At 30.7% G+C, this 16,860-nt stretch overlaps 3 protein-coding genes across 3 annotated transcripts in view; 1 reads left to right on the top strand and 2 right to left on the bottom strand.

Annotated features, from left to right (window-relative positions):
• Positions 1-16,860, bottom strand: part of LOC119688560 (lachesin) — a 150,764-nt gene that overhangs the window by 16,773 nt on the left and 117,131 nt on the right. The window contains exon 6 of the mRNA XM_038103233.1: positions 1,346-1,488. Coding sequence (XP_037959161.1) covers positions 1,346-1,488 — 143 coding nt within the window. The remainder of the gene's footprint in view (positions 1-1,345; positions 1,489-16,860) is intronic.
• On the top strand, positions 8,647-10,952 carry LOC119687160 (phosphate-regulating neutral endopeptidase PHEX). Its single transcript, XM_038101368.1, has one exon. The coding sequence runs from the start codon at positions 8,852-8,854 to the stop codon at positions 10,874-10,876; it is 2,025 nt and encodes a 674-aa protein (XP_037957296.1). The 5' UTR covers positions 8,647-8,851; the 3' UTR covers positions 10,877-10,952.
• LOC119687161 (neprilysin-4) lies at positions 13,396-15,571 on the bottom strand. Its single transcript, XM_038101369.1, has one exon. It carries the CDS (start codon positions 15,422-15,424, stop codon positions 13,439-13,441), a length of 1,986 nt encoding a protein of 661 aa, XP_037957297.1. The 5' UTR covers positions 15,425-15,571; the 3' UTR covers positions 13,396-13,438.

Below are 16,860 nucleotides of genomic sequence, written 5' to 3'. Positions count from 1 at the left end.
GTACTCATAATTGGAAGCACTGAAAAACGTCTGTAAATACCCAGCAGCACATATTTTTGCGTGTGAGAACAGATGACAAAAAAAACAACTAAAAACAGTACCTTAGTTGAGAAGGGGGACTAAATCAATTTTAACAAGAATTATTAAAAAAATATTTCAGCTTATAAGTCAAGCTTTAAATACACAATTACTGTGTAATCTCATAAAACTATTATGAAGTGGGGCTTATTTGCAGGCTCCAAGTACTTGAAATTAATTTGCTCACACAAATCTGATTCTGAGGAGTGAAGGTTGTACATTTACCAGCTCCAAAAATGCTTAATGCTTATGCTTAGTGAGTTAAGATTGTACTAGTACAAGTTTTGAATAAGTGAAATTTATACTCCAACACAAATCTGCTCTTATTGATTAAAGGTTTCACTTTCACAAGCTAAAAGCTCTATATAACTACAACTAAAGCATATTGATATGGGTCATCCCTAAAGTCACAGACTGAGCCAAAAGTCGTTAACCATCAAAGTCGTTAATTAAAACAATGACTTAGATTTGATGACATCAGCTTCAATGACCGATGGTGTTTTTTATTTTATGAGACGACAAATTTTTGCACTTGATAATTATGAACTATTTATTCTACGTAAAGATAGTGATAGTGATATTAGGAGTTCTGCTAATGCAGGCAAAAGCGAAAATACTTATAGAAATATACAAAAAATTAACGCTCAAAATAAAAGTTAATATTCTTAATAAAACAAAACTGACTTTATTAGTTATTTCGACGTTATACAAAATTAAAAGATAGTGATGTCTTTATATAGTGGATACGCTCCTTTATAAAGTTGTTGGCCCAATACGTTTCTATCTATTATGTGAACGTCAACAAATAACAAAGCACTTAAATCTCTCGAAGAAGTACATACCATATATATTATAGATTGGTTACGAATTTGGTTTTAATTATTAATTAATTTAAAAAGATGGCTGTATTTTCAGTTGTGCTGCAAAATTGAAATTTAATGTACGCCTCAATTATAGACCAGGTCGGAGCCTGAAATCATGGTCCTCCAGGTATGCTAAATGCTAAATGTATGATAAATATTAAACACATCTATATTATATTTACACACAACTAGTGTTAATTACATAGTTTAAAAAATTTAAAAATTATTGAAACAAAGTTTAAGCAGTATTTCTGCAAAACAACTCTCCCCTGTCCCAATCAGTGCGCATTTGAAACATAGCACTCTGTATTTATAGACATGTAACTACAACAAACATACAATCACACTTCTAGATCGACATGAGTTGGGATATTAAAAGTATAAATTTGTTGTATAACACTTACTGTATAGCTTTATGGTGCCATCCATTTCGCCACGAGGATTTTTGGCGACACACTTATAGCTCCCGTAATCGCTCTTTTGTACGTTTGTAATCGTTAGACGCATTGTTGCTTTATACGATGGATTACCGGCTATTGTTTCAGTTCTGTAATGAGATACAATGAAATTACAATATTTTAAAGTATAATTTTAGGCTTGCAATGAATAGTACATTTTGCATTGTGTTGGATGATTTTTGCGTGTTCTTTTGTGTGTGTGTGTATGTGTGTGTGTGTGTGTGTGTGTGTGTATGACTGGCGAGTGCATATAAATTTTAAATTAAATTACTAAATATTATGGCCCAAAGCCGAGAGTCATGGATACAATGAGTTCAGTTGGTTTTATAATTTTCTCCTTTTTCCCAGCCATTTTTATTGTTTGGTGCGAAGACGAGCTGTTAGTCCGCCTGAAAGTCCTTTCATTTGTTTCGTATTACGAATTTCGTATTTCGTATTTCGCATTTCGCATTTCGCATTTGGCATTTCGTTTATTTTTTGCTCAATTGAATTATGGTTGAAAAATATTTTCAATTTCATTTAATGGATTTTTGGTTGAAATGAACAAGTTGAGTGCTTAACTTGTGCAAAATTGAAAGAGCTCTTCACTTTATAATTTTACTTAAATAAACGATTTCAAGTGGTTAAGCCCTTCAGAACAATATGAAATGGTTATTGCGAAAGTGTTTGCATTTGCAAAAGATACAGATGTTTGCATTATCAACTGAAACTGGTGTAAACGCATTAAAAAAGCTTAAATTTAACTTTTTCAGGTGAAATTTAAAAACTTATTACTATTTATAGATTAAATACTTAATAGGTTACTAGGTTTCTGTCCTTGAAGGCAATCAGTTGGAAGGCTTCTTAAAATGAAACTAAGTCTTATGTAGATGTTGGAATTCTCAGATTTTAATAAAACATAAGACAAAGCTGTTTTCTGTACGACTACAATATTTGGGACGGCATGAGAGGTATTTTTTAAATGATAGATTGTGATAAAATCGACTATTTTCAACTGTATATGTCGTATATACTATTCCTTGAGATATCATGTATTCAAGCCATAAAGAGATTTATATTGATAACATTAATATCATGTAGTGATTGATTACACAAACGACTATTAATAACAAGTGAATGTATCAGAAGATAGCGTTCGAGTAATCGGATAGTAAACAAAGTCTCCGGAGTTGAAAAAAGAATTGGATTTTTTGAAAATCTGAAGTTTTCGAATATTCGGATTTACGATCATTATCCGCAGTAAAATTAGCCACACAAATAAACACAAATTTTTTAGGGATAATAGAATATGTTGTTGTCTGTAAGATTTTGAGTATTTGATAAGCAGAAAATTATATGTGTTAATTATATTGTCGAAGATAATCAAAGACCTCGAATATGCAAAAAATTTATTTCTTTTTCAGCTCCGAAGATTTTGTTGCTATCCCATTAATCGAATAACTTCGATTTTTAAAATATCATAATAATATAAACAGCACTAATATATAGTGGCATATTTGGAGTAATAATTTCCAAACTTGAAGTTCGATATTACGCAGCAGAGAAACTGGAGAAGGTCCGTTAACGGGTTCTTATGATCATACAAGTAAGGATATTTTTAGAACCAAGCTATATTGATATAAAGCGTTGTGAAGAATGTTGCTCAGATTATTCGTTTTCATAAAAATTTGTCATCAAATAGCGTCAGTCTAGAAATCATCATTTTCAAATGGGGCTACAAATTGCTGACCATAATTTTTTTTAAATTACTTTTTTGATGATGTCGAACTTAATATTTGGAAATAAGATATAAAAAGCCAAGTGCGATATATTTCGTGTAATTGCTTTATAGTGTCATTTGACACGTTGTTTTCATTATTCTGAGAATATTTTGAATGAATAGTTTCAGCACATTCGATTGGTCTAAGGTGGCGCCATAGCAAAAATTTTATGAATGGCTCTTCAAACAAATGTTATAATTAGTCATTCTTACCATCCTCGTCAAAGTTGGAGTGTAAGAGTAGAAGAAGCTTTATAAAGATATGACCACTTAAAATGTCTTCAAACCGGAGACTGAAAATAACAATCGTGTAAAATAATATTACAGAAACGGTCTCGATTCTAGTAGTGTTCGAGAAGAAACAACATAAACTATGTTATTAAGAGAAGTATTATAAATAGATTATATAAATATATGTAAGGTAAGGCACATAGTATTTGAGTGAATGTGGGTCTAGTCGTTCATTAACACATCATATGAAATAAGCATATAACACATGAAATACAATATAATCAGTAAATATACCTTATATATATATAAGTTATTTATATTATTAATACATTTATACATATGAAAACAATGATCAAAAATATGTATGACAAAATTTGACTTCAAAATAATGCTTAGTCACTCTTCAGTTTTTTACTGATTTTTTCGAGAGAAATGAACTTCTCGAATTTGAAAATATTTATGTTAATGAATTCGATTATTGTGAAAATTGCTACGAGAATATTTTTTACTTGTACTGCGTTTCCCAATGTCATCGTTCTTTACGATAAGACGACGATCTTAATGAAATCAAGGCCAAGGTGACAGTGATTACACACACAATGCGCTTAATACTCGCATGTAAATTTCAGTCGCTGAATTATGTGTCTTTACGTATGTTGAAGTCAATGTTTGCTTAGTACACTGCAAAAAATTTAAATGCTAGCAGAAAAGAATTATAATTTTAAGAGTATAATTTATGATGATGGTCTGAAGATCGTCTATAGCTGTCTTAAGAGATATAGAAGAGCGCTGACGTAAGTTGCGAATATATTTTTGCTATTCTGAAAGAAAAAATTATGGCTAACAGATACTTGACTGTAAACATGTAATGCTCATGTAGTATATATCCAATAAGGGGCTTATATTTTTAAAGAATATATGCAAGCATTAAAACAGTTTGAAGAATACAGTAAAAGCTCTTTTAAGCGCTCTTTGATAGGACGAATAATTCTACTCGATGAAGCTAAATTGATAAAACTGCCTAAAGCTGATGGAAAACGTACATTGTACGAAAAATATCAACAGAAAATTAGAATCATTTCTTGGTTAAGATATATCACTTATGAGTGTATAACAGAGCCTTCACTGTACTTCTAAATAAACTTGTAACTGCTTTACCTAACATTGCTTTAGGTTTTTTAATATTAATATAAATATTAATGCTAATATAATTTGCTATTTTTTTTAATGACTTTATTCTTATTCTACATTTTTTAAATACTTTTTTTTATTTTTTTTTTTTTATATACTATATTGTAGCTTATTTTTTTTATTATATTAAGTCTAGTTATTATTTACTTAAAATTTTTTTGTTGTGTTTGTTTTTTGTAAAACATTGATTATTGCTATTACTTATTTGATTAATTTTTTTTTTTTTACTTACTAAATTTTTTTATTATTAATTTAATTTCTTGTTAAATTTATTTTCATTTTCAAATATTTCCATTAATTTTTATTATTTTGTTGCTCTTGCTTAGTCTGCCCCAGTTTTTTTTATTAAAATTTATAACAACAATATATTAAAATACGTTCCGTAATTAAACTATATAATTTTTTTCTTATTGTGGTTTACAAAAAATATTAATATATAATTTTCATGATAATATATATGAGTTTATTACAAGTTTTTTTCGATCATTTTTTTTTATGTGTTTTGTAGTAAAAATCACTTAAACATTGAAAAAATAATGAAAAGCTTCTATAATGAAAATGCGAGCAAACGCAACTCAATAGACTCATGAAAAAAATAATTTATTTCTACTGTTTGTCAGTGTGTCTGTCCGTCCAATAGATTTCTGAATCTGTTCTAGGTAAGCACTTGTTCCTTAAGCAGTTTACTGAGTTACTATTTCTTCAATTAACGTGCGATTTGCAATAGTGAATCTCTCAGATTGCTGACTATTCAACGCTTAAGCTCTTTACAATGCTCACGAAAAAACGCATAGAACGCAGATTAAATATTTTCGAGAGGGTCACCTAGTTTAGTTCATATAATTTTTCAATTGATATTAAATTAAATGTTAGAATATTGTATTAAAATAACACTACATCGAAATATTTTAGTACTTAAAACTAATTAAACCCTTAATAAGTATTAGACTTATACACTGCAATTACATATAAAATAAATATAAACGATCACAGTGATATGTGATTTGCTGGATATGTTAATGATTTGACATTGTGTGTATAAATATTTTAAAAAGTAGACAAACCTAAAGTCTTTCTACTTGTCTAATCTATCTAAGTATTGAATATTAAAAAAAGGGCTTGTAAAATGCTTGTATTCAGAAGTGATATAAAAAGAACGAGAACGACTTTTTTTGCTTTGGTAATTCTTAAATAAGAACTTATGGCAATTTTTGAATCAACCCAATATTCGTATAATCTCTTATCAAGATTAAGATGAGACCCTAAATATTTACTAAAATACAGAGGAAAGTGGCAAACTAAAGTACATTCACACTGTCGCATTTAGGCATTCGCTCATTTATATTAATGAGTAAACGTTCACATTACGAAATGAGTTTATTTATGCAGCTGATTGAAGTTTTATAAACTTCACTTAATAATACATCACATAAAAAATTAAATACATAATTGATATATTAAATCAACTAAATATGTTATTATATTAAATATGAATATATTAAATTAATAAATTAAATTATATATTAATATTATATATATAAAATTATTATTAAATTTATTAAATTATATGTTTATATATCAATTAAATATATTTTTATTTATTTTCATATTTTTTATCTAAAAATTGTTAGTTATTTTTTAACTTTTAGACAGCTTTTAGACTTTTAAACAAGTTTTAGACAAGAAATTTCAAAAATTAGAAGAAAATTTTACAAAATCTTTTTGAATTTCATATTTTTTTATATATTTTGTATTTATATATTAATAAATACTCACTTCATCAGTGTCTTTGTTACAGTTTGTTTTCATTTTACATATAAAAAGTATAATAAACATTTTAACTCTTGATAATTTTCCTTGCGGAAAATTTATTTTTAAGGGCTGCATTTGACAATTTTCGCTTTAAATGAGCTGATTTATTAATAATGAGCTCATATTTATGGAAGATTTTTGTATGGTAAATCATTCTCATTAGTGGTTATATTGAGCAAACCCACCTAAATGAAACAGTATGAATGTGCTATACGTTAAGAAGCACTGAAGCTCTTTATATGGTTAAGGAAATTTAATTAGTAAGTTACACTAACTAAGTAACCAGTGGAAACATACTGTTAACAAAGTTTTATAGTCCCAGAATACTGGCAATTGTTTCAAAATATGTATGTATAAAAATTTATGTCAAAAAATATATAATATGTAAAAATGGGATCTTAAAAAGTATATTTAGTCATTTCAGTTACATATTCTGAACTTGTACAGGTTCAAGATTACAAGATTATATACAGGTTCTTATACAATATTTTTATGTTCCACTGCAAATTTTGCTAAAAAACAAAAAATGTATGTAAATCATTTTTTTCTTTATTATAAAAAAAATAAATAAAAATTTAAAAACTCGGCAAATGCGAAGCCAACAACACAAGAAAAATTTTACTTAATTAGGAATTCAAGCAAAATTGTTTCTGTTTTGTATACATATATTCTTTATACTGGATTCACACGACACTTCTGATTGTAATTTTAGCTGTCAAAAATTGTGAACTGACATCCGAAATCATAGCGCAAAAATATTGATTCACACGACGTATCATTATAATTTGATTGTCAGATTTATCAAAATACACACTTTTCAACTACTTTCACAAAATGTATGAAAGTGTATATTGCAGTATTATGTTGCACATATGACATATACAAATGATAGATACTTTGAACATAAGATATGTATATATGATAAATAACAGTTTCGTTTTAGTTTGTAAGAAAATTTCATTAATTTCGCAAAACTATTCACAAGAACAATATTATATGATATATGACCAATTACAATTGGTCATATACTGATCTTTCAATATATGTACTTACCTGTCCATATTCCTGTGGTACCACAATGAGTCATTATTTGAGTTCATATGGAATTTTTGGAAACAAGGCCATCACTTCAACGTACCTACCTATTTTGACCTCACAATTATTCACAATAACACAAGTTTGTACTGCAGAATATTGTACTACGGTGAACTGTCCAAGTTAAGGTCAACTTGATTTTGTAGGAATTACGATTCAAAAAAAGGTTAAGGTTTTTTAAAAGAGTTTATGCAGGTTTTTCGAAAACTTGTCAGTTATATCGTTTCTGTCAAAAATGTAATGACTAGGTATGTAGACAATTGTTACTTTATTCGTAGCCGCCAACTTATATAAGCTATGCTTGTGATCACGGATTAGCTTAGATTTTTAACAGAAACTGATGAGAAACACAGATACAAGTGCATTATAGCAGTTACCAGTTACTTATTTTTATTTGATACTCATTATAATCAGCTATTTTGGTTGCTGTACTTAGTTCTATTAGAATGTAAAAATTAGGAAAAACTGAAGACTATATAAATCAATGTATCTTAATAAATGTTTACAGCATTCGTATTTGTGTTATTATTATTATTATTATGAAATGTTCTATAAATTACAATCACAGTTCAAGAACTTAGTCTATTCAAATATGCCCTATAGCCCTATTGCGCGCTAATGCTCTAAGCTCGTACAAAAAAATTCGATTTAATGTGTTATAAATTGTGATAAACGAAATGCAAATCATGATACTCTATATAATGTAATAGGAATGCGAAGTTTTATATGAGTCTGGCATGAGACATAATCATTGAGTTCCTGAAACACACCAATTGGTTGGTGTATTTAATGGAATAGTTTATGTATATAATAAATTGGTTTGTGTATGGGATGCATATGTGAAATTGTATAATCGTTTATTATAATAATTCGATATGAAAATTTAACTTTACTTATTATTCTAATCGACCCATATTTATTGAAGAATAATGCTTCTCCTTTTGAAATTTTCGGCACTACTGCACTGTTGCATTTAATAGGTAAAGCAGCGCAGATTAGATTTTGCAAAAATAAAAAAAATTAATAAAAAAATAAATGCGAAGACATAAAAATTGATATTGAATAAAACAACATTTAAAACAATTTAGCAAAAAAAAGTGTTATTATGACAAATTCGGTTTTGTTTTCTATTTTCACAAACGAAAATATCTGCGAAGTGACGACAATGTTTGATTAGTAGAGAGAAACGAGTGTGTGGATCAAGTTTAAGTGAATTTTTATGCGTTTTAAAAATTGCATACAATAAAATAAACTATAAAAAAAATTATTCAAAAAAAGAAAAAAACACTACGAAGTTGAAAAGTGCATTGTGCATTAATATATTTGCACTAAGCAGAATCAATAAAAAATATAAAGTAGTCGTTATGCTTAAATTAAGTATAGTTTTTGGCTTATTGGCGTCAATTATTTGGCGCACAACACCCACGAATTGTCGTCAAACACCTCCGACACACAGCAACGTCAATCATTTAATAGCAGCGAATATACAAAATTTCATGGATACGTCAGCACGACCATGTGAAAACTTCTATCAGTACGCTTGTGGGCATTGGTACCAGCATCATATTGAGCAAGTGGACTTCGGTGATACGTTGGGTTTACTTGAGTATGAGCTCAATAAGAAGTTAGAGCACGTCTTAAAGAGACTTGGCAATGTCACCGCTGATGAGGATGAAGAATCAAGTTTTTATCAAAAGGTACACACTTACTACAAGTCCTGCAAAAAAGTGAAACCATACAATTTGAAAAAATATCTCTTACTTGTACAACCGAATTACGAGACAAGTTGGTATATTTTGTCACGCAGCGGCGGCAAAAACTGGCAAGCGGAAAGGTTTGATTGGTTGCAAGCTGTGGCGAAATTGCGTCTTTATGGCTTAAACGGTGTACTGCTAAAAGAAGAAATACTTCCGCGTTGGGACGAATCCAGCAGCAACAGCATTTATTTGGACAAACCAAATTTAATTGAAACTGAACCCATGGGCGAGGGGGCGGCGATTGAGCTAATGCTTGACATTGGTCAGACGAAGCGTGTAGCAAACGAGATTTCACGTGAAGTTCACGCTTTTGAATTGCAATTACACAAACTTCAGGAAATTGAGGATGAAGAAGGTGCAAAGGAAATGCAGTTGAGTTATTTGCAAGAGTACATGCCACAAATTGATTGGCTAGAATATATACGGCAACTTAAAGGCCCTACAACAAATTTAGCGACCACGGTTATTATACAGAATGTACCTTACATGCGTGCACTAGTAAAGTTACTGAACACCACAGAGCGTGAAACGGTTTGCAATTATGTGATGCTTAAGTTTCTGCATTTCCTGAAGCAACAAGGGCCTGCTGAAATCTCAAAACAGGAATGTGTCTCTAGTTTGAGACGTGCGATGCCATTGGCCATGAGCTATATTATTGGCACGCACTTTAACAAGGATATTGAACAAAATGATGAAATTGTACAACGTATATTCGCATCTCTGAAGCAAAAGTTTTATGAAATTCTCAGTGATAATCGCCTACAACTACAACAGCCAATTGTTGATGTACTGTTACAGAAGATTAAGAGCATGCAATTGCAAGTTGGCTTTTCGCCTCGCAATGTTTCAAATGGATTCTTAAATGAATACTATGAGCGCATCGAGCTAGATGCCAGCAACTTTTATGTCAATCAGTTGAGTTTGTTACGCTTAACAGTGGAAAAGAGTCATGAAAGTCTGGAACCAGCGGTAGCTTCAAATTTTCTAGCCATTGATAATAGTACTTACCTTTTGGCCGAAAGCATAACAGCAACCTCTTCGCCTTACTATATAAAGCCTAGAAATCTTATAATTGTACCATATGGCTTTATGCAAATGCCTGTTTATCATCGTAATCTGAACGACATCTTTAAATACTCTGTACTCGGTTTTATCATAGCGCATGAGGTGCTGCATGGCTTCGATTCAAATGGCATTGATTATGATAGTGTGGGGAATATAATGGGCCCAAGTGAGGAGATCGCAGCTAATCACCGTTTTATGCGTGGACTACGTTGCATGCAAAATGAATTAGCAACCGGTTCACGCAGTTTGAACGAAAAGCTGGCTGACTACGAAGGCTTTCGTTTAGTTTATGACACTTACTTCAATGGTAGTTTGCTGCATGAGCAGTCAGTTGGTCATGTTAAGGTGTTGCCACAGTTCACGAGTAAGCAGCTGTTTTTTATCCACTTCGCTCAGTTTTTCTGCGGAAAAGTGCATCGGAGTGTGAAGCAATCAGCATTTTTGGAACATGCATTAGATGAACTTCGCGTTCTGCAAACTCTTGCAAATTTTGAGGAGTTCTCAAAAGAATTTGGTTGCGACAAGAGAGCTAAGATGCAATCCAAAGTACGTTGCAAATTGTGGTGAACTGAGAACTTGTGTAATGCTTAGGAACAGTGTTGTATATTTATTTAAAAAAATTAAATTAGAACAATAATTATGATGTATCAAATTGTTAAATAAAATATTTGTTAAAAAAGATTTATGTTTCATTTTAAAAAAATCAAAAAATCATTAAAATATATGTTCTAGTCTCAAAAATTTGTCATAATTTCCATTATGCAGTATGAGCGTCTATATCCGAAACTTGATATACTGAATTACTTACTAACGTTTTATTCTGTTGGATTATTAAAATTTCTAATCATTTTTATATATTATTGTTGCTTAATCAAGTACAATTAACGACAACATGCATATTTCATAATTTAATTTTAATATTTCCTTTAGTTCAACAGAGAAGCAAGTCTGAGACTTTGTGATCCCACGCTTATCGATTAGGGCATTTTGCTATTGCAAGCATTTTAATATTGTGTTAAAATTATTTAATTAAGTTTTTGGCATGGCCCTGCGGGTACGGGGTTAGAATATACACGAGGCTAAAATCCCGGCGCCGTTTCGACACTGTTTGAAATGTGAATAGTAGTGAGTGAGATTCTCTTGCGACACCCGACCGAAGGTGTAAATCTGGTACAACGGGTTCAGTGTCCATAGCTTCGGCTGTTCTGACCAATTGAGGCTGGCAGTGTCGTGGTGGCTGTGGTTAATACTCAAGCTTACACGGAAAGAATAATTGTAATTTACTTTCATTTACATCGGGCGATGTCACCCAAGTGATCAGCTGAGGTTGGATGGGCCTTTTTCTAAGGTGAAAGTTGTGTCGAACATATAACTTCAATTAGTACCGGCGAAAATTCTTTCGAATTTCCAATTGGGCATTTATCGTCGCATTATCTTGATATGCATGTTTTTTAGAACACCGTGGTGTTACGTCTTCAAGACAGGTAACCACGCTAAACAACACTGAATTTTGACTATTTAGCTATTTTAAGCATCAAGCGTACCAACTATTCATTCATTTTGGGTATATTAGATTTTAATCTCATATTTTTGAAATGAAAGTTGTTAAAAATTCTGACATTTGGGTTTGATTTGATTTAATTTTTAAGAATTTCTCCGGATAACTATTGGTGTAAATAATAGGGTGATTCTTTAACTCAGTTTCTATTCAAATTTATATTTCCATATATTATATCAAATTTATTTTATTATGAACGAAGTATAGAATTTAGGTGTACATTCTGTTTAAAAAGTGTCCGGAATTATTAAAACACTGTAGTAAAAAATGATCAATCAATCAAAATTAATGTTTCCACTTCTTAAGTAGGTCACATCATGTGCATTATAATATATCAACGTTTAATCCAATTCGCACACATTTTTCGTAAAATGTTTAAGATTAGGTATTCAATTCACTCAATCAATTTTCTTTAATTTTATTTTTTCTTTTAAAAAGATTTTTTAGAGGGTGCAAATTTAGTTGGAGAATTGATTAAAGTCACATGGGCCATGCCAATTGAGTAAGATCCCATATATTTTACAATAATGATGTTGTGCGACCGTAGAATATTGAAATCTCTGAATAACAAGCCCAAATCTTGCATGGTAAAATAATACAATGCTACCAACGTAGTGGTTCCCAACCTTTTTTTGATCAAGAACCTCTATGATATTTTTGTTTTCGATAGGGATCACAAAGTTTAAGAACAATAAACTGCATTTCTTTTAATGTGCTTGATGTGTCTCTGGTATTATGTATAATGAATTGTATAAATGCATAGGTACATTATCATTTTCCCAAACCATTTTAAACTATCTCGTGGACCACCGGTTGGGAACCATTGGTTTAAATTACAACAAAATGTAGTTATTTTATTGGATATTATTTGAATATTTTAATATTTTTACAAATTAAACATATTTATGTATATTATATACAAGTATATGTAGAAGAATGTTTTTATTGTGCATGAGATATTTCACTGTAATGATAATTTATTATACATATATCTTACGATGTTTTCGATTGTAAGATCTAGATTCAATCAATCTCGATCTGTCAAGTTTTGTTGCCTAATCAAACATGTTTAGTGTATCTAATATTTTTGCAGTTGTGTAAGTAGACATGACATATGGACATTTATCTGTCAAATCATATAAAACAAGAAGGTATGTTAATCATGCTACTCTGGCAAATTATCTGGAGTGTAATAAATTAATCTCGAGTGTTATAAATTTCGTCTGAGATTTACTCTTCATAAACGAAAATTACACTAAGGTAAACTCAATTAAAAAAAGTTTGCCCAGATTTATCAATTCAAATCGGCATTAGATTGATCTGACATGTTATTTATAGTCATTATCTGAGGTAGAGAAAAGAATGTAGATGTAAAAGACTCAAAAATTTATCACAAATTTTGGATTTTTTTGAAATTAAAATTTTATTTACAATAAATAAATAAATATTATTTTTTTTATCATATTATTATTATTTATTGTTAATTATATTATTATTTTATATTAATAAATAAATATTTAGACCAGAAATATCTTTATAAATGTGTTAATTATTTATTTTTATATGCTACTTTACCATAACCTACATTTCACCGATGGATGCATTATGTCTCCCAAATCACACCGAAACTCCTTCGCGAATGGCTCGAAGTTCAACAAAGTCTCCTGCAATCGCACATTATCGGAATCATGTTCTGAAAATTCAGCCTGTAAGTTGCCACAAAAAAATTGAGCAAAATTTAGAAAAAATAGTTTCTTAACCGGAATTTTTGTAAAGTTGGGTTGTTTGATATTTAAGTGGTGTGTAGAATTTTCACCGAATAATACATCATAGGCTAAACGCACTCCGACAATGTCAGCAATGCGTTCATCAATACTTTCGGTTTCATGACTTTGCATGCACTCGACGGCACTGGCGTAGTTTTTGTTCTCGGTTATGCCATCGCCGATTTCATTATTGTCGCCCTTATAGTCATAACTAACACCGGTAACATCGAAACCGTGCGTAATTTCGTGAGCCATCAAAAAGCCGAGCAGGCTCAGTTTAAACACATCATGCATGCTTTTATGGAATATAGGAGGTTGTAAAACGCCAAACGGTACTATAATCATATTGCTTTGCAGTAGATAGAACGGCGAAGAGCTGCGTGCTGTATCGCTGTCAGTAATAAAGAAGAAATCGGTGCTATCTGTTATATTGTGTTCGAGTTGTTCATGTTCCTTTATAAAGCGTAGTTCTAATAGGTTCAGGTGATTTTTATAGTAATTCTTTACATCTAATTGTAAATCACTGTAGTAAGCCTCAATGCGTGTTTTATTTATATTCGCCGGTAAGTTGCCAATATTTATTTTCATTTTAAGCAGTTTTTCTGTCAGTAGTTCTTGTTCAGCCGACGTAAATTGGAGTATGTTTTGTTTTATTTTCGTTAAAAATTCAGTTCTTACCATATTCATTATATTATGAACTTCACCATTGTATAAGTCCATTTTGTTGTCATAGAATCTCTCTTTGTATATAAAGTTAACGGCATAGTCCATTTTGCTCCGCACATCAACCATACAATCAATTTTATCAAAACTCGTGGTGGTATCGACGGATAGATAATATAAAAATTTTACCATCAAATAATTACAAATCAGTTTCGGTTCCATCTCTGCCATAAACTTTGACAACTCTTCAAAATACTTAAAGTTTCGTAAGTGTACTGAGAAATTATTATCAATTTCATATTCAAATATAATTTTAAAATATTTACGCCACGGTATTTTTGGTATATTATCCACCAGATCTTGCACAGATAAATTGAGAAGACCATATTCATCATCGATTTCCAACAGTTCAGCTAATTTTTCTTCGAATTTCAACAACTCATTAGCAATTAATTTTGCTTTGGATTTTTCGACACCCACGGTTATAAGCAATGTTGCAATGGCAGCTTTTGATGGCAGCTTATTCTGACCGTCCAGTATAGGTTTGTCCAAATCAATAACGTATTCGCGTGCATTATCATACTTCTGTAATATTATATGATCAATAAGTGAGCCTTTTAAACCAAAACGATGTAGTTTTGCAAGCGTTAACATCCAGTTAAAATTTTCTGAGGACCAATTGATTTGATTATTTTGCGAACTCTTCAATTCTGGCCAGTTAAGATGTCCAGCTGGGCGCACTATATGCAGATATTTGACTAAATTTATATGTTTCTCCCGCCTACATGATTTGTAATACATCCACACTTTATTATACACATCGTGGCTATTGTCACCTGTGGTCGGAACATAAGATTCCAGGAGATCGACGAATCTTTTGTTTACTTTGTGATCTATGTAGCCCGTATTCTCTGTATAACGCCCCGTTGTATGTTGTTGAGACCAATTCCCACAAGCATAATTATAGAAGTTTACGCATGGATCTGCACTGACATCAAGGCTGCTCTCAATTACATATAACTGCTTCTGATTGACGGTGAGTACCGACGAGTTTCGTGGATAGGCCGAAGATTTATGAAGCAAAACCAATAGCGCCCATAGCAATCGCATTGCTTTGCTCTGTGGCATGGTTTTATATTTTGTTTTAAGTTTCTGAAGTCTTCGCTTTGGTTTGTTTTTATCAATGCTCACATTTGCACAGATTTCAATAAATATTATTAAATGTTACTTTAATAGAAGCTAATTTGTGACTAAATACATTTTTTCATGAAAATTTTGCTAAGCGATAAGTCGCCGGATTTGTACTTAATAACATTTTTGCCGTTTTTATATAAATTAAAAATATTTTTTGCCTTTACAATGTTTTGTTTTTTGTTTTTTGCTTTTTGTTTTTGCTTTTATTTTTGTTTTTATTTTAATTATTTATATTTACTTTAGTACGTATTTCAGTCTATATATGCAATACTATATCTATACATTCGTTTGTATGTTTGTACGTGAATGTCTCGCTGTTCTGTTCTAGAATCAAATATTGTAACACATAGTTTGTTTGCTTTTTCAGATTTCAGATTTTAGATCTTTTGCTTTGATAATGCCACTGTCATATGTGTTTCTGAGCTGGTACTGTGCTTACTCGCATAGCTAAGTTCAAAGTCGTGTTTCTGAACTTGAATTTTTGATAATTGTATGCAGAAGAAATTTAATAAACTTCATACTCCAAAAGAATGAATTAAATGTTAATATGTAGGAGAGCTTTTTAAATGTATTCATTGATATTCTTATATTATATGTTCTTTACACCAATCTATTAACAATGAAATCAGTGAGAGAGATGCACACATATATGTATTTGTGTTCTTATATCACAGATTCTTTGCAGACATCTATTGACATCGAGTAATTATGCTCGTTACATTAAAAGTACTAGCGAGCTCTTCAAATAATTAGGAAGTACCAAACGCATAGAATTGTTAAGACAAACTGGAAAGTGAAGTTGTAGTCAATAGTCGTTATATTAAAGATTTCAAAAGCACATGTCGGCTTTATTTTGTATGAATATTTATCTATAGGAAGCTTTTTTCGAAGTCGGTGCCGCGTTTACTGACAGTTGACCCAAAAACAAAAAAAGTGTCTATGATACTGAAAGCTGTTATGAGCTACTGAAGCGATATTAAAAATACTTTTGCGTCGGTCTGTAACAAATTTGGAACCACCTCTTCACTCCAATTGGCAGTCAGCTGAGTGAACAGCATCCACTGAACCCTGGAGAGGTTATGTTGTCCATATTTTGGAATGCGCATAAAATTTTGTTCACGGAGTACTTTGAAAAATATCATATCGTATATCGTATATTAAAGTCTACGCCTTTACAATACTCTGAATGATTTTATTTATAGAAATAGAGCATATCAACAGAATGAATATTATATCTTTTCATTATAATGAAATAACCTACAGCAATATATTTATATTACATCTTCAATCATTTGAATATTTTGTATTATTATTGTTGAGTCTATAAAAGATCATGTAGATATGAGATAATCCTGAGGTTGCGGTAAGGA

The sequence above is a fragment of the Teleopsis dalmanni genome, chromosome X (genome assembly GCF_002237135.1).
Source record: "Teleopsis dalmanni isolate 2A chromosome X, ASM223713v2, whole genome shotgun sequence".
Classification (NCBI taxonomy): Eukaryota; Metazoa; Arthropoda; class Insecta; order Diptera; family Diopsidae; genus Teleopsis; species Teleopsis dalmanni.
This window is presented reverse-complemented; position numbering and strand designations above follow the sequence as displayed.